Source organism: Alexandromys fortis, unplaced genomic scaffold, assembly GCF_014885135.2.
Source record: "Alexandromys fortis isolate MF-2015 unplaced genomic scaffold, M_Fortis_MF-2015_v1.1 scaffold_90, whole genome shotgun sequence".
Taxonomy (NCBI): Eukaryota; Metazoa; Chordata; class Mammalia; order Rodentia; family Cricetidae; genus Alexandromys; species Alexandromys fortis.
The window spans coordinates 7,850,168-7,868,752 of NW_026067985.1; the positions used below are offsets into that span (position 1 = coordinate 7,850,168).

Genomic DNA, 18,585 nt, shown 5'->3' on the forward strand with positions numbered 1-18,585 from the left:
ACGAAGTCGGTATTCCTACTGGGCTGCCTTCTATTGCGTTGTCAACCCTCAATAAAGTAAAACCCTTTCTCTCCTCGGGCGCTTCTTTTTACTCAGGCACCTCAATAGCTACCTATATCCTCGGGGGTGGAGCCGCGTCTGGACCCGAAGGACCCCAGCGCCGCCGCCATTTTGGAACCTTCCCCGAGGCTCCGCTCCGCTCTCGGGCGTTCTGTCAGCTGCTGCTGGGCCGCGCTGTCGCCGGGCAGGATGAGCGTGATAGACCATGTGCGGGACATGGCGGCCGCGGGGCTGCACTCCAACGTGCGGCTCCTCAGCAGCTTGCTGCTGACCATGAGTAATAACAACCCGTGAGTGGAGGCGGGGAGCGGCGGTCTGGGAGCCGGGGCTGAGGTGGTGGAGGAACCGTGTGGCCCCGCCGAGGCTGCAGGCGGCGAGGCCTCTTCCGGCAGCGGCGGCCTCCCAGAGACCCCGTCCCCCGAGTGTCAGACCTGGAGGTCCCGCCGCGGCGTAGGACGGGGGCCGCTACACTCGGCGCCGAAAGCATCCTTGGCTCGCCGAGTGGCGCCTTTTTTTAAAAGTTTCCCTGCAGCGTTTTGTAAGGCCCGAGGCAGCCGCCGTGTAGCGCCTCGTTTGGTTTTGTTTGTAAACAGGGCCTCTTGTAGACCAGGCTAGCCTGCAGCGGGCTGTCTAGCCGAGGATGGGCTTGAACTTACTACGCTTCTGCCTCCGCCTCCCAGAAGCTGGGGTCGCAGGGGTTTGCACTACCATGCTCGGTGTTCTTTTGGTGCTGGGGATCGATCCCGGCACTTCATGAAGGTTATGCAAGCACTGCCAACTGAGTGACATTTCTGGCCGTGTTTACTAAGTCTCAGATGAAGCCTTGGATGCTTGTTGGACCCTGCTTCAAAATTCCCCCATCATGCTCACTCTTCCGCGTGGCTCCCCAAGCCGAGCGATTCCTTCTTTTCTCCCGTTTCTCCTGAAGCCCGAGCTCACTGCGGGCCAGCCTCCCTGGTTGTGTTTTGAGCTACTGCGGTGCACATGCTGATTGACACCTGCGGCCCCTGCTTAGTCTTCACTTTAGAACTGCCTCCCGGTTCAGGTTTCAGCGCAAGTCACTTCCTAAACAGATCTCCCGCCACCAGAATTGACCTTTTTTGATTTTCTGCTTAACTCTTGCCGCCTGTTGAAAAAGCCCAGTTCCCATTTGTGAGAAGCACTCCTGAACTTCCTGAAAGTGCTGAGGAGCTGTGCAGACCGCAGGAGGTCCTGTGTGTCAGGCGAGGTCATAGAGAACATAGAGGAGCTAGGGTATTTGAATTCTAGTTGTCTCTGATTGGGGTCATTTTTATTGTAATCCACCATTAGGGCCTCCAGATGATGTTACAGTGGAATCTTCTACTCTGTGCAGCTGTTTGCTTTTGGCTTGGCTGAAGCTGGTCTAGGTCAGACAGCCAAAGACTTTGAAGGACCTGTATCCCCCATTTCACTTATTGGTGTGCTGTGGGCCTTACCAGTCACACGCATCGTTTTATCACCATCTTAGTGTGAGATGGGGAACACTGGTCTCTCAACCTGTGTTCATTCTGGAGCCTTTCCTCCTGGGTCAGTGTGATTGGTCGTAGGCAATCCCCTAATCTTTTTTAGGGGGAGGGATTTCTAGAAAAGGTTTCTTTGTGTTGTCCTGCTTTGTAAACCAGGCTGGCTTTGAACTCACAGAAATCCACCTGCCTCTGCCTCCGGAGTACTGGGATTAAAAGTGTGTGCCATCACTGCCCAGCTGCCCTAATCTTTATTCTTTGGTCTTAATGATGTTATAGCATTGTTTGAAGCAGTTTGCTTCTCTAGTTAGACTAAACATAGCTAACCTGTGCTTTTTCTCATTAGGTTGGATTGGCAGTTTTTTAGCTATGGAAGCATTTAGGTTCCTACATTTATCCTTTATATTTTGAAGTTTTTTTAATCGACAGTGTACACCCTGTTAAAAAAAAAAAACAAACTAAAAACAGTTAAAATGGGACTAGTGGGGCTGGCTGGAGAGATGGCTTAGGGGTTAAAAGCACTGGCTACTCTTCGAGAGATCCTGAGTTCATTCCCAGCAATCACATGGTGGCTCACACCCATCTATAATAGGATGTGATGCCCTCTTCTGGCATGCAGGTATGCATACAGAATACTCATAATAAAATATAAATAAATTTAAAAAGAAAGAAAATAATAAAAAGCAGTACTGGTGACATAGTTAAGTGGTACAATACTTAAGTAGAATGTTTGAGGCCCTAGGTTTCATCATTAGCACTACCCAAAATACATTTTTTTTAAAAAAGAGGTCAAGATGGCTAAATACTTTATATAAAGTTACATAATAAACTCAAGGAATCAAAGGTTGGTCTGGTTTGTGATAGCTTTCCTAAGGCTGGAGATGTAACTCAGACATGGAGAGCCCACTTAGCATGTGTAAGACCCAGATGTGGGTTCCTGGTACCACTAAAAGCAAACAGACTCTTGAAATGCCTGATTATATGTATATACTGAAAAATACGCGTTTGATACCTAAGATACTGCTCTACCCACAAAGTGGTCAGTATATGCTGTAACACACTTGCTTTGTAATGTGTCTATGATGTATCTCTGGAATAATACATGAAAAACCCGTTTCCTTTGGATAAGGAAGATGGATGAGTAAGGTCCAAAATTGAGCAAGCAGCCCATCTCTTTATTCATTCTCTGCTCTTTGGTTGTTGTAGAAGTTTCTGTCCTGTCTGGTCCTGCAGCCATTCAGTTCCAAAGAAATACACAGAGGCTTAAATTAATTATAAACTGTTTGGCCTATAAGCTCAGGCTTATTATTAACTAGCTCTTACAACTTAACCGATAATTCTTATCTATGTTTAGCCATGTTGCTTGGTACTTTTTCTCAGTAAGGCATTCTCATCTTGCTTCCTCTGTGTCTGGTTTGCAACCTCCTTCCTCTTCCCAGAATTCTCTTAGTCTGGCTACTGGTTTGTTAAACCAGTGTGAGTGACAAATCTTTACAGTGTACAAGAGCAGGTTGTCTCACACCACACCACCCCCCACCTAGTTTCTCTGCATAGCCCTGGCTGCCCTGGAACTATAAAGTAGGCTAGGTGTGAACTCAGATCCACTTGCCTCTGCCTCTAGAATGCTGGGATTAGACTTGAGTCATTATGCCCAGCTTTGTTTTACTTTTTGAGACAGGGTCTTGGTGAAGCTCAGACTGACCTTGAACTCTTCATCCTCCTGCCTCCACATCCAAGTTCTGAGATTATAGACATGTTCTATTGCACTTGATTTTTTTTAAAAATGATTTTTGGTTTTGTGTGTGTGCATGTACACAGGCATACGAGTACACATAAATAATAATAAAATTATTTTTAAGAAGGTACCACAGATTAGTGCCTTCCAAGGGAAATAGGATTAGGGAATGATTGCTTGGAATTTCTGTTTTTTTATGTGTATGCATCTGCATACACATACACACACACACACACACACACACACACACACACACACACGTGTACCATGTGTACGCATGATGCCTTCAGAGACCAGAAGAGGGCATCGGATTCCTTGGAGGTCAGAACTGGAGTCACAGGTAGTTGTAAGCTGCCTGATAGGTGTGTTGGGAGCTAGACCTGGATCCTCTATAAAAACCCAGATGCTCGCAGGTGGCGGTGGCACAAGTCTTTAATCCCAGCACTCGGGAGGTAGAGGCAGGCAGATCTCTGTGAGTTTGAGGCCAGCCTGGTCTACAAGGACTAGTTCCAGGATAGGCTCCAAAACTACAGAGAAACCTTGTCTAGAAAAACCAAAACAAAAAACCCAAAAATCCCAGATGCTCTTAACTGTGGAGTCACCCCCACTCCTCTTTTTGAAAGGGTCATAGCCCAGACTGATTTTGAACTGATTATATATATAGCCAAAGTTAGTTCTTAGAATGCCTTGTCATCCTGCCTCTGCTTCCAAATAAATGCTATGACTACAAGAGATGACCATACCTGGTAGTGGTACCTAGTTGTTGGGGTTTTAAAATAGCCCTCTCCCTTATCACGTTTGTTTAAGACATGGTCTCAATGCGTAGGTCTTTTTTATTTAAAAATTATTTATTATGTATACATATTCTGTCTGCATGTATGCTTAAACACCAGAAACGGTCACCAGCTGCTGGGAATTTAACTCAGGACCTATGGAAGAGCAGCCAGTGCTCTTAATCACTGAGCCATTATCTACTCCTTGATATGTAGTTCTGGCTGTCCTGGAACTGGGTATTAGACCAGGCTGACTTAAACTCATAGAGATCTACCTGCTTCTGCCTTCTGAGTGTCAGTGAATTAAAGGCCTGTGCCACCACTTATGGCTTCCACTGTTTTTAATATGCATGCCTGCTTATAGAATTCTTTGTCTCAGTCTCTTCTTTACCTGATAGAGAGAAATGCATAATCCTCAATTAGTTTGCAAGGAGTAGGACTGGAATTATCTGATCAGGGTTTCAGATAGAGCTGTGGATCGAATGCTTGCCTAGCGTGCAGAGACCTTGGATGGATAACCCATGCAGGACAAAAAGTAAAGCAGTGTCCAGGCATTTAACCTTGCTGATAAGGACTGGTTAAAATGGTTTCTTTTTGAGAGTAAAGGATGAACTTCTGTGATAGAAGGCTTGCCTGGCATTTGTGAGGCCTTGGGCTTGATATGAAATACTGAAAAAAACAACGTTTGAGAATATGGATTCCCTTACATTATTTTTAAACACTGAGAGTCAAGATGATTAATAGTGCTTCTAGTGTTGAAAAGTTTGTTTTTTGTATGTGAAATTAAAAAGAGACTTTCAGATCCTGGAGAGCTAGCTCCATAGTTTTAAGAATTCTTGCTGCTCTTGCAGAGGACTTGAGTTTGGTTCCCAGAACCCATATCAGTTACTTTCCAGGGGATCCAACATTCTCTTCTGGGAACAATGTACACATATAAGTAATAGTGATGACTTTCTAAAAAGACTTTTTTCGAGACAGGGTTTCTCTGTGGCTTTAGAGCCTGTCCTGGAACTAGCTCTGTAGACCAGGCTGGTCTCGAACTCACAGAGATCCGCCTGCCTCTGCCTCTCCAGTGCTGGGATTAAAGGCGTGCGCCACCATCGCCCCGGCCCTAAAAAGGCTTCTTAAGGCTAATCCTTTTTCATCCTGCCACTTTGACTTTCCTATTCTGTTCTCACACTGGCTTTCAATTTTTTGGGTGCTTGTTTTGTTTGTTTTGGTTTTTCCAGTCAGGGTTTCTCTGTGTTGTCCTGGAACTCTGTAGAGTAGGCTAGTCTTGAACTCACAGAGATCCACCTATTTCTGGCTCCCTAATGCTGTGATTAAAGGCTTATGCCTCCATGCCCAGTTCAGGTGCTTGCTTTTTCAGTGTTTTTCTAAAAAGAATTCATAGTGGTAAATTTTTTTCTTTCTGGAGTCTCTGCCCTTTGGTAATAATAGTCAAGTTGTTGAGATTGATATCCTTGGCCAATATTATCCTTAAAATTTGATGTTAACCTAAGGTAATATAGGTGTATATAAAACAGTGCTAAACTGAGAGGTCTTATTGAGTAGGCATAGGGGGCCATTCTATAATCCCATCACTTCCAAGGCAGAAGCAGGAGGACTGCCATAAATTCAAGGTTGCCTGGGCTACAGAGTGAGGCATTGTCTCAAAATGCAGGAAGAGGGTGGAAGGGCCTTAAAAAGAGAAGGAAAACATTTTTCTTTATCATTTTATTGGATTTGATTTATAGGTATTATTTAGCTTCAGTATTAAGAAAACACTAAGTTGCACAAAATCAGAATACAGTAAGATATCATACTCGATGTGTTGGCTGTATTTTCATGGTGTTCAAATGTTGTGCCTCTTATTTACCTACTTGCACTTAATGTATACTAACTTTTCTATAAACTAACATACAATACTTTTTGTTAGGCTTAAGTAAACACCAAGGTGTAATTTTTTTTAACTCTTTGTGGGCCTCCCACCTAACTCCCAAATAAATATATGGAGTCTTATTCTTACTTATGAATGCCCAGTCTTTGCTTGGCTTGTTCTAGCCAACTTTTCTAACTTAAATTATCCTATTTCTTTTTAACAACGTTTTATTTCTGGACTTTCTTTCATTCTTACTCCATGGCTGGCTGTGTGGCTGGGAGGCTGGCCCCTGTCTTTCTACTCTTCTCCTTTTCTTGCTCTCCCTCTTTTATCTCTGGAACCTATGTTTCTCCTATTTATTCTCTCTCCCTGGCAGCCCCACCTATCGCTCTCCTGTCCAACTATTGGCCATTCAGCTTTTTTTTTTAAGGGGTTTGTTTATTTATCATGTATACAGTGTTCTGTCTGCATGTATCCCTGCAGGCCAGAAAAAGAGTACCAGATCTCATTACAGATGATTGTGAGCCACCAGGTGGTTGCTGGGAGTTGAACTCAGGAAGAGCAATTGAACTCTGGAACAGCAACCAGTGCGCTTAACCTCTGAGCCATCTCTCCAGCCCCAGTCTTTCAGACCAATCAGGTGTTTTAGATAGAGTAACATTAAATTAATATGCCACAGCAGGCATTCTTTCTAATCTTCAAAATAACCTATGTGGGATTTGCTTCTTTTGTTTTCTAGTGAGCTGTTTTCCCCGTCTCAAAAGTACCAGCTTTTGGTGTATCATGCAGATTCTCTCTTTCACGATAAGGAGTACCGTAATGCTGTGAGTAAGTATACCATGGCTTTACAGCAGAAGAAAGCCTTGAGTAAAACTTCAAAAGTGAGACCTTCAACTGGAAATTCTGCGTCTACTCCACAGAGCCAGGTGATTAAAAGAATTGATTAATTTGTTTATTTATTTGGGGTTTTTAAGACAGGGTTTCTCTGTGTAAGTAGCCTTGAATGTATAGGAACCCACTCTGTAGACCATATTGGTCTCAAACTCACAGAGATCTTCCTGTGTCTCCCTCCTGAGAGCTGAGATTAAAGATGTATGCACCACCAATGCCCAGTCTTTGGCGCGCGTGCACACACACACACACACAAATTGTTTTTTGGTGTTTTTTTTTTTTTTTTTTTTTTTTTTTGAGAGACAGGGTTGAAGTATGGGTTGAAACCATTCATTTTGTTATCATGTAATATTCCGTGGTACATGCATGCTGCATTTTGTTTATCTATTCATTGATGAACATTGGGTTGCTTATTCCTGTCTACCATGAGTAATGTGGCTGTAAAGGTTTGTGCCCAAGTTTTTGGGTGAGCTTGTTTTTATTTCTCGATTATATATCTAGGAGCAGATTGCTAGGTTATAAGATGACTTACCCTGTCTAATCTTTTGAAGAACTGTCACACTGTTGAGATCATATTTTGAAGAGATGTTTTTTGTTATCTTGAAGTGTCTTCCTTCTGAAATTGAAGTGAAATACAAAATGGCTGAGTGTTATACAATGCTGAAACTAGACAAAGATGCCATCGCTATACTTGACGGGATTCCTTCAAGACAGAGAACTCCTAAAGTAAGCTGAAGTTTCCTCTTCCCCAGTTCTGTTCACCCTGCCTCATCCTGTATGTTCTCCATGTTTCAGGAAGTCTGTCTGATCATTCTTCTCATGGCTCTCTCATTTTTTTCCCCCCAGACAGAGTTTCTCTTTGAAACAGCTCTGGCCAGACTGGCCTCTAACTCACAGAGATCCACCTCCCTCCCAAGTGCTAGGATTAAAGGCGTGTTCCACCACAGCCCAGCAATCACTCTCATTCTTAACACTTTCTCCCTAGTAGTGGAGTTGGGGTTCAGACAGATGGAAGGTTGACTTTGTTAAAGAGCCCTGAAAATTCAGTTAGGTATAGTGGCGTTCACCTATGATCCTAGCACTTGAGATGGAGGAGGAGGAAAACCAGGTGTTCAAGGCTATCCCCAAACAGACAAATAACAGGAAAAATGTTTGGCTTGGTTTTGAGGTACTGGAGATCCAACCCAGGGCTTCAGGCATGCTCAGCAAGCCCCCATCACTAAGCTGTAGCCATGACCTTTTCTTTTTATCTAAAATTTTAATCTGGAAACAAAGTCTGACTGAGTTACTTAGGCTGTCCTTAAACTGTATAACCAGGACTGGCTTGGACTTTGATGATTCCTATCCCATCCAGCCTTGTAGTTGGGATCACAGGCTTGCACCACCAGACTCAGCTATTCCTTAGCCTGCCTGCCTGCTGTCCGTCCTTCCTTCCTTCCTTCCTTCCTTCCTTCCTTCCTTCCTTCCTTCCTTCCTTCCTTCCGTCCTTCCGTCCTTCCGTCCTTCCTTTTTTTTCTTTCTCTTTCTCTTTTTTTAAAGATTTGTGTGTCTATGTGTTGTTATGTGTATATTAGTACAGGTGCTCACAGAGGCATTGAATCTCCTGGAGCTGGAATTAACATTAGTTGTGAGCCATCTGATGTGGGTGTTGAGAACCAAATTTAAGTCCTCTGGAACCTCTGGAATAGCAGCAATGCTCTTAACCACTGAGCCACCTCTCCAGCCCGTTTTTATTATTTTTAATTGTGTGTGTGTGAGAGAGTGTGTGTGTGTGTACCTGCAGAGGCTAGGGGTGTGAGATCCCCCTGGATCTGGAGTTACAGGCAGTTGTAAGCTACCTGATGTGGGTGCCGGGAACTGAGTTCAGGTCCTCTGGAAGAGTAATAGATACATGTTCTTAACACTGACAGCTCCCTCCTGTCCCTCTTTGACATTTCTTCATCTCAGGAATAGTGATCTGAAGAGTACTGCAGGTCCAAATACACTTTTAAAAAGCTTCTTCCTTTTTTATATTTAATGGCGTGGTCATTTGATAACAGGAATATTGTATTAATCTTTCCCTTTGTAAAATCAAAACTACAAGCTACTCTTTGAACTGAGGAGGTGGCTCAGTGGATTGAATGCTTGCTATGTAAACATGAGGACCAGCATTTGGATGCTCAGTGCCAATGTAAAAAGCCCTCTGTAGCAGCACATGTCTATAGCCCCAGAGCTGGGGTGACAACAGGCTGGCCATCCAGTGTAGTAGATTTCCGAGTTCCAATGTCAATGGGAAATGGCATCTCAGTAGACATACAGGGTTGATTCTGGACTCCACACGTGTGTATGTATGTACCCACATACTTGCATGCATCTACACATGAGCACATACACAAGAAGACTACATTATCCCTTGGTACATACTGGCAAAATATATATTTGTGTTTAATTTGGTAGTGTATTAAAGAGTGTGCTTTTAACTGGAACTGGTTAGACATCTGAACTATGTATATGTATGCCCTGGCAGGGAGGACAACTTAGCAATTGTAAATATTTTATTTTTTTATAGCTAATAGCGTTTTTGCATTTTCTTTGTGAATCTTTTTGAAAGCTTATTAAGTTCATGAATATAAAAATAGCCTTTTTCTTTCTTTGATTCTTTTTTTCTGAACTGGGAATTGGGCTTACAGCTCTGTGTTTGCCAAACAAGCATGTTACCACTGAGCAATACCCCTAGGTGTAAAATTACTTTTTAAAATACTATTCTACGAAAATAAAGTGCTGTAAACAGTGCTTTAGGTGTCTATCCTTTTCTTGTGTGTGTGTTGGGGTTTGTTTGTTTGTTTGTTTGTTTGTTTGTTTGAGACAGGGTTTTTCTGTGTAGCCCTGGCTGTCTTGGAACTTGCTCTGTGGACCAGGCTGGCCTTGAACTCATAGAGATCCACCTGCCTCTGCTGAAATTAAAGCCTTAAGCCATCACTGCCTTTTTTTTTTTTTTTTTTTTTTTTTTTTTTTTTTTTTGTAATTTTTAAAGATTTAATTATGTGTGTGAATGTTTTGCCTGTATGTATGTATATGCATCACATGCTTGCTTGGTGCCCAGTGAAGTCAAAAGAGGTCGTTAGATTACTTGCAAGTGGAGTTCTGATGGTTGCAAGATGTCATGTAGGTGCTAGGAATTGAACACAGGTCCTCTGGATCAGCAGCAGTGCTCTTAACTGCTGAGCTGTCTCTCTAGCCTTCTGTTTACAATTTTTTTAAAAAAAAATTTATTGTGTTTACAGTATGAACTACGTGTATGAACCAGATCTCATTATAAACGGTTGTGAGCCACCATGTAGTTGCTGGGAATTAAACTCAGGACCTCTGGAAGAGCAGCCAGTGGCCAGTGCTCTTAACATCCAAGCCATCTTTCCAGCCCCTTCTCTTTGCATTTTCAAAATGACCTCTAAAATGCACTACCTAAAGCCAAATAAAATAGTTTAATTTATAGCATTTTATTATTTCAGTGTAGGCATCAGTGTGAATTAAGTTTTGTATAAGACTTATATACTGAGGTTTATAATTGAAACAGATGTTCTTTTCAGAGCCACTGTGTTGAGTAAACACATGATATCTGGTATGTCAAGTTGCAGATAACTGAAAATTTTAAAGATTTTTTTACTTTTGTGCTCTCATAGCCGCTGCTTTCCTCAGGTTAACAATCTACCAAATACCATCTTGTTTAGAGCCTAAATTGGGGCATGGTCGTTTTCTCTTTGTACCATAAAGATTATCTGTCTTTTAATTTCTGTGTCTATTTGTATATACTTGTATGTTATTGTTTGAGGTTTACTTGTATCTTAGTGAATATGCTGTACACTCTTTGTTACAGTGTGTCCTGGGCACTTGTATGTTAGTATGTTGTGTACACTTATATGTTAGCATGTGCACTGTATGTTTGTGTGTGTTAGTGTACTTGCCTGTGTGGGTCTATGAGGAGGCCAGAGGCTAATGTTGGAATGTCTCTTTTAGTCTTTCCACCTTTTTTTTTTAAAAAATATTTATTTATTTATTATGTATACAATATTCTGTCTGTGTGTATGCCTGCAGGCCAGAAGAGGGCACCAGACCCCATGACAGATGGTTGTGAGCCACCATGTGGTTGCTGGGAATTGAACTCAGGACCTTTGGAAGAGCAGGCACTGCTCTTAACCACTGAGCCATCTCTCCAGCCCCCCACCTTTTTTTTTTGAGACAGGGTCTCTCACTGAACTTAGTGATCCATGTTTTTGGCTCGAATGGCTGGTCAGTGAGTTGTCAGTCCTAGGGTTGCAGTTGCAAGCTGCAGTACCCAACTGTTACAAGAGTCCTGGGGATTTAAATTCAAGATTCTTGTGGTTGCCTGCACTGTGTCCACTGAGCCCAACCTTCATCTTTGTAATTTGTACATTCTTTGATACTTTTAGTTTTTCTTGGAAATGTAGGGGTAGGAGCGAGAGTGTTTTATTTATTTATTTATTTTACTTCACTGCTACTGTGTGTGACAGCACTGCACCAGAAGTCAGAGCAACTTTCAGGAGTCCATTCTCTACTTCCACAGGGATTGGCTCAGGTTGTCAGGCATGTGCAGCAAGTGCTTTCACCTACTGAGCCTGCTTGCTGCCCTGGTTAGGTGTTTTTGTAATAAGTTTATTCATTTCTTTCTTTTTGGTTTTTCGGGACAGGGTTTCTCTTTGGAAACCCTTTGGAGCCTTCTTAGAACTTGTTCTGTAGACCAGGATGGCCTTGAACTCAGAGATCCACCTGTCTCTGCCCCCGAGTGCTGAGATTAAAGGTGTGTGCCACCACCATCTGGCCTTATTGTTTTTTTGTATATGTATTTGCATGCATATATGTATGTGCAGCATATGTGTGCTTGGTACCTGTGGAGGTCAGAAGAGGGTATTGGAAATTGCCAGGTGGTGGTGGCACATGCCTTTAATTCCAGTACTTAGGAGGTAGAGGCAGGCAAATCTCTGAGCTGGAGGCCAGCCTGATGTACAGCATGAGTTCCAGGACAACCCGATCTATAGAGAGAAACCCTGTCTTGAAAAACCAAAAAAAAACCATTCAGCCTAATAAATGAACAAACTACCTGGAAATGGAGTTATAGATGGATGTGAAGTACCATGTGAGCACTGGGAAACAAACCTGGGTCCTCTGTAAGAGCAACAAGTGCGCTTACCCACTGAGCAATCTCTCCAGCTCTCATGTTTGGGTCTCTTTTTTTGAGAGGTTTTCAGTATGTATCCCAACTTAGCCTTGAACTTGTGATCATCTGCATCTGCCTCTCTAGTGCTGGGGATTATAGGTATAGGATTATAGGGTTTTTAATGAATGATTTCTTTTGAAATAGCTTTATTAAGTACCATATTTAAATTTTTCTGAAATGTAGATGTCTTATCTCACTGGATTTAAATAATGTGCTTAGTCTTTGAGTCATGTCACTTTTGGAGATCACTTTGAGGTTTTTTTGGGGGGGGGGGTTTGTCTCAATATGGTGAGTAGACAGTTCTAGTTTAAGTAGTAGACCATACTTAGTCTGCCAGAAGCCAAGTTTGTCTGTCTGTTTTCCTTGGTTTATGTAATTTATTTGGTGTGTGTGGGGTATCTGATCCTTCTTAAACATCTATGTCAAATGTTGTAAGCTCGGTGTTGTGGCTCATGCCTGTAATTACAGCATTTAGGAAACTGAGGCTGGAGGATTGCTGTAAATTTGTGGAATAGCCAGGCTGAACTACTAAATAAAAAACTTAAAAAAAAAGCTAGCAGCCAGTTGTACCTGTCTGTCATCCTGTGCTTAGGAGGTGAGGCATAAGGATCAGGAATTCAAGGTCCTCCTTAGGTACACAATGAGATTGAAGCTCAGGATGGCTCATCAGTTAAGTGTTTGCTGTTCTTCCTGGGGCCAGAGTTAGTTTCCCAGCACCCACATCAGTAGCTCATAACCACCTGTAAGTCCAGCTCCAGGGGATGCTCCACCTCTGCTGATCTCCAAAGGCCCCCCCATGCACACCCACACACTCTTATGCTCACAGACACAGTCACATTTGTGCACATAAATAAAAATAGTCTTTTTAGAAATTGGGACAATGTCAGTCAGTGGTGGTGGCGCACAGCACACCTTTAATCCCAATACTTGGCAAGTAGTAGCCAGCGGATATCTGTGAGTTTGAGGCCAGCCTGGTCTACAAAACAAGTTCCAGGACAGGCTACATGGAGAAACTCTGTCTTTTTTTTTTTTTTTTTTTTTTTGGTTTTTCAAGACAGGGTTTCTCTGTAGCTTTGGAGCCTGTCCTGGAACTAGCTCTTGTAGACCAGGCTGGTCTCGAACTCACAGAGATCCGCCTGCCTCTGAGAAACCCTGACTTGAAGGAAAAAAAAAAAATTAAGATTTCTTCATTTTTTTCTTTTTTGAATAAAGTTTTTTTTTCTCAACCTTTATTGATTCTCTGTGGATTTCACATCATGATTCCAGATTCCACTGATCTCCCTGTCCCTTTGCTTCCCCCTTCTGCCTGTGCAACCTCCCCCCCAAAACAAAACAAAAGTTAAAAGAAAAACAACAAAAGAAAAAAGAATCTCTTGGTGGAAGCAGTAGTATGTTGCTGAGTCACACAGTTTACCCATTAGTCCATTCATCTTTACTTGTAAATGTTCACTTCTATGGGTCATTTGTCTGGTTTGAGGCCTCTGGCTTCTGCTACACCCCCGATAATGGGCTTTCTCTGGGACTCCCCTTGGAGATCCTGTTGGTTCGTCCTCTTCACATGCTTCAAGTTCATAATTGCTGTGGATGTTGGGGTGGGTTAACTCATAGATCTGGGTCTGGGTGGTAGCTGGCTTGGAAGACAGGGTTTCTCTATGTAACAACCCTGGCTGTCCTGGAACTCACAGAGATCTGCCTACCTCCGCCTCCCAAGTGCTGGGATTAAAGATACGTGCCACCATGCCTGGCTTCTTCACTTTCTTATGCTTTAGTACTAAATTTAAAATACGAGTTTAGGCTGGAAGGGTGGCTTTAGCAGTTGGGAGTGTGTACAACTCTTGCAGAGGACCTGAGTTCAGTTCTCAGCACTCATGTCAGGTGGTTCAGAGCCACCTGTAACTCTAGCTCCAGGGTAATTAACCCCTTCAGCCTCTGTGGGCACCAGTACTCACACACACAGAAACACAGGTGGGAGGTGCATGCATTTACAAGAGGCAGGTAGATCTTTTATGTGATCCAGGCCAAAAGGGCTACACAGTGAGACTCTGTCTCAAAACAAAAACGAACAACAACAACAAAAATCTTTAAAATATATCAGCTTGAGCACTTCTGGAGCCATTCATCTTAACAGCAAAAATCAAAGTAACTAAAATTCTGGTGCATTTCTTGAGTCTGTGTTAATCCCAGAAGCAGCATCTTTGGTTAGATATAAAGAGGTTATTTGGAAGGATTACAGAACTAGGAAAAATAAGGATAATTGTTCTTTGTTTTGAGGAATGGAATCAATCTTAATTTACACAGGGCTGTGGGTAGATTTTTCTAATAGAAAGCAGAATAGTAATTGGGAATAAAAATCAGAACTTGCTCATGGTGAAGTACTTCCTTTGCAGATACACTTGCTTTACTGTCCTTTGTTTTTTGTGTGTAGATAAACATGATGTTGGCAAACCTGTACAAGAAGGCTGGTCAGGAACGCCCATCAGTCACCAGCTATAAGGAGGTCCTGCGGCAGTGCCCCTTGGCCCTTGACGCCATTCTAGGTATAGAAAGTTTTCTTCCTGTTGCCTGGGGTATTTGCAGTCAAAGATGATAGTTCTCAGTTATGAGTATGCGTTAGATAGAGTAGGGCATTTTTTTTTAGACTTTAATTTTATTTTGTATGAATGAGTTTTTTGCCTGTATGTATATTTGTGAACAATGTGTGTGCCTGGTGCCCGTAGAGGATAGAAGAGGACATTGAAATCCAAGAACTGGAGTTGTGGATAGTTTTAAGTCATGTGGGTTCTGGAAATCAAACCCAGATCCTCTGCAAGAACAGCAAGTGCTCTTAACCATTGAGCCATTTTTCCAGTCCCTAGAGTAAGCCTAAAACTTTCTAAATACTGTCATTTTGAAATAAAGGGTTAGGGGAATAGCACAGTGGCAGCATGTGCTTACCATTCATGAGGCTCTGACCTCTTGGTGTTGTATGCATCGCTTAGACTAGGGAAGGCAGCTATGCAGCCTGCTGTTTGCTGCACTGTGGGAGGAAGATGCTATGCCTCACCTTTCTCTTGCTTTTGGGGGGATTAGGTTTGTTATCCCTTTCTGTAAAAGGCGCAGAAGTGGCATCTATGACGATGAATGTGATCCAGACTGTGCCCAACCTGGACTGGCTGTCCGTGTGGATTAAAGCATATGCTTTTGTACACACTGGGGACAACTCGAGAGCAATCAACACCATCTGGTGAGAGCCAGGATATAAACTCTGAGATTGTTTTGGTGGGAGGCATGGTCTGAGATAATGTAAGATCTTACTACTTGGCCTGGGCTTTCCTTGAATTGGCCTCAGTCTCCCAGCCTCAGCGTCCCTATTGCTGGTATTATAGGCATGAGCCACCAAGCCTGGCTTAATCCAAGGATTTTAAGGCCCTTTGCTTATCTGGAGATCTGATGTATTTCTGGTAAAGCAGAAAAAGTAGATGCTTACTGCTTGGCATTACAGTCTTTAGGCAGTGTTTTCTAATGCACTAAATGGTTGCAAATGTAATAAACTGTTGGAACCTGTAAAAATGAAAAGCTGGACTGTTCATGTGAAGATGGCCACCCTTAGTGAGCAAACTGCTGTGGATGTCATATGTTCACGCCTTTTTCTTCGTATTTATTGTAACACCTTACATAGGGTGCCTCTTTGTAATTGGCATTTCTTTCTATTCATAGTCCTAGGACAAAAAGCTATATATTTTTTTCAGTCATGAGTAGTTGTCACTTGTGAATGACATATAAAAATTATGTGTTTTTTTTAAACTATAGTCTTGCTAGGTGTGGTGGTACACACCTTTAATCTCAACACTCAAGAGGCATAGGTAGGCTTGCCAATACTCCATAGTGAAACCCTGTCCCAAAAAAAAAAAAATTAAGGAAAATCATAACCAGGTTTATATTCGATACACACACATACACACACAATTTCATTGTATAACTTTAAACCATTTTATTTATTTAATTTTATGTATATGGTTGTTCAGTCTGCATGTATGTTTGTATCCCATGTGTGTGCTAAGTGCACAGAGGCCATTGGATTCCCTGGGAGTGAACTTATAGGTAGTTGTAAGCTGCTGTGCTAGGGCTGGGTTGAACATGTGTCCTTTTTAAAAGTTTTTAAAATTGCATTTGTATGTATTTATTGTTCATGGGCACAACTTGGAGGAGTCTGTTCTCTCCTTTTACTGTGTAGGTCCCAGGGATCAAATGCAGATCATCAGGCTTAGTGGCAAGTGCTGCCCTTACCTGTTGGGCCATCTTGCTGGCTTTATTATTATTATAGCTAGGAGTTACTGTGCCTGTGTAAAAATACCAGAACTTGGGAGGTGGAGGATCATGAGTTTAAGGCCAACTTGAATAAAGTAGTAGACCCTACCTCAAAAAAACAACCCCCAAAAACCTTTTTATGAAAATATTGTACATACAGAAAAGTATGTCATTTATATGCCCCCAAATGCAATGATTAAAGCTCTATGACAGATTCTAAGGGTTAGTATTTAATATCTTTTAAGTTCACTGGAGAAAAAATCCTTACTGCGAGACAACGTGGACCTGCTTGGGAGCTTGGCAGACCTGTACTTCAGAGCAGGAGACAGTAAGAACTCCGTCCTCAAGTTTGAACAGGCGCAGATGTTGGATCCTTATCTGATAAAAGGTGAATTCTCCAGCCGTAGAGTGTCTGTAAAAGGCAGCTAAGAGAAAAGGCAGAAAGAATGTGGCGTTGGCACCTTGTGTTTCTTGGTTTTTGTTGTTGCTTTTAGGCTTATTTTTAATTGTGTGTAACTGTGTCTGTGTGTGGGCATGTACACGTGAGTACAGTGCCCTTGGAGGCCAGAGGTATTGGATTCTCCAGGAGTTGGATGACCCATGTGACATGGGTGTGAGAATCCACTCAGGTCATATGAAGAGCAGTACATGCTCTTTATTGCTGAGCCATCTCTCCAGCCCCTTGTTTTTTATTGTTTGAAGAGAGGGTCTCATGTAGCCAGGCCACCCTTGAACCTGGCTTTGAATTCTTGATTCTCCTGCTCCTACCTTCCGAGGAGGCATGTGCTGCCATGGTGCCCAGCTCTGCTACTGTTGTTTTTCAAGATAGCTTTTGTGAGGCTCCCTTACTGGAGCAGTCCTTTCCCTTGTCCTGGCGTATGTCTCTAACACTTAGCTAATTCTATTCTGAGTGGTTGTTTTGACTTGAATATAAGTGTTTTCTCCCCACAGACCATTGCTTAGCTTTTTCTTTTAAGGGGTATCATGGCACCCGTCCCCGTGAATTATAAATTTATGATGTGGCTGACTGATGGCATCTGCAGAACCCTAATGTCCTTTTAGGGAGTTTGGTTTTACTCTGTCCTTAGTATAATTATGGAGAAGTAGGATATTAGGAAAGGGACAGAGTGGTTAAAGTGTCATCAGAGCAGGCAGAGCAGCTGTTGGTCTAGAAGCAGTTCCAGGTAAAGGAACAAGGAACAGTGGCCTGAGAGACAGGTAAGGGACCAGCAGTTTGAAAAATTGAATGCTCGGGGTAGAGAGAAGTGAAATCATAAAGACTCAACAGAGGCCAACAGAAGACTCTGCCTCGGGACAGCAAGCAGGCTTTTTAGATGAGTAAAGAATGACTGAACAATAGTTCTAACACTCAGGAGGCAGGATTGTGAGATCAAGGCTAGCTATACAGTGAGACCCTGACTCAACCAAACAAAAAAGATGACTGAGTATGAAAGGGCCTTCCCAAGTATCGAGATGTGGGAACGGTCTAGAAAGTGTGTTCGTGCAAGATCTTCCCGTCTGGTGTTTATTCCTCGTCAGTCTACCTACACCACATTAGTAATCCCAGCACTTGAGAGGTAGAAAAAGAAGGGTCAGCAGTTCAAGTTCATTGGCCATTCTGGGCTACTTGAATAGAAGCCAGCAATAGTGGTATACACCTTTAATTCCAGCACTTGGGAGGCAGAGGCAGGCAGATCTCTGAATTTGAGGTCAGCATGGTCTACAGAGTGAGTTCCAGGACAGCCAGAACTACACAGAGATACTTCTGTCTGGAAAAAACAAAAATCACAGAACAAAACAAAAAACCCAACAAAAAAAAAGTAAAGAGAGAGAGAAAAAAATTACAGTGTTTAGAAAAATAAGAGCCTGATGGCATTGGTAGCTTGGAATTGGATACTTACACTCAAAACCCAGGCCAGCAGAAGTGTGGCTTTGATCTTGCTGTGAGGAGTGGGAATTTGAAGGGATGATAAGGAAGGAGAATAGTAAGAGGAGGTTCGTGAGAGTCAGCACGGCCTTTATAAACCATGAGGGAGGAGTGAAAGGGACTTGGCAGGGTGAAGAATGAGAGAGGTGTGTTCCCTAGTGAACTACATTCCAGAACAGAACTACAGCTTTTTGGGGCACAGGCCAGAGGCCATTTTTATTTGTTTGTTTGTTTGTTTGTTTGAGACTGGGTGTTTTTCAGCATAGTAAGCATGTGCTGATGGCTGAGGGCTCTTGAGTAACAGCAATTATGAGATGCTTTTTTTTTTTTTTTTTTTTTTTGGGCAGTTGTTCAC

At 42.6% G+C, this 18,585-nt stretch overlaps 1 protein-coding gene across 1 annotated transcript in view; it reads left to right on the plus strand.

Annotated features, from left to right (window-relative positions):
* Positions 1 to 159: 159 nt before the first annotated feature.
* Anapc7 (anaphase promoting complex subunit 7) overlaps positions 160 to 18,585 on the plus strand; it is a 40,031-nt gene continuing 21,605 nt past the window's right edge. The window contains exons 1-6 of the mRNA XM_050158930.1: positions 160 to 350; positions 6,653 to 6,839; positions 7,411 to 7,530; positions 14,442 to 14,553; positions 15,086 to 15,239; positions 16,549 to 16,717. Of these exons, the coding sequence (XP_050014887.1) occupies positions 250 to 350; positions 6,653 to 6,839; positions 7,411 to 7,530; positions 14,442 to 14,553; positions 15,086 to 15,239; positions 16,549 to 16,717 (843 nt within the window). The 5' untranslated portion in view covers positions 160 to 249. The remainder of the gene's footprint in view (positions 351 to 6,652; positions 6,840 to 7,410; positions 7,531 to 14,441; positions 14,554 to 15,085; positions 15,240 to 16,548; positions 16,718 to 18,585) is intronic.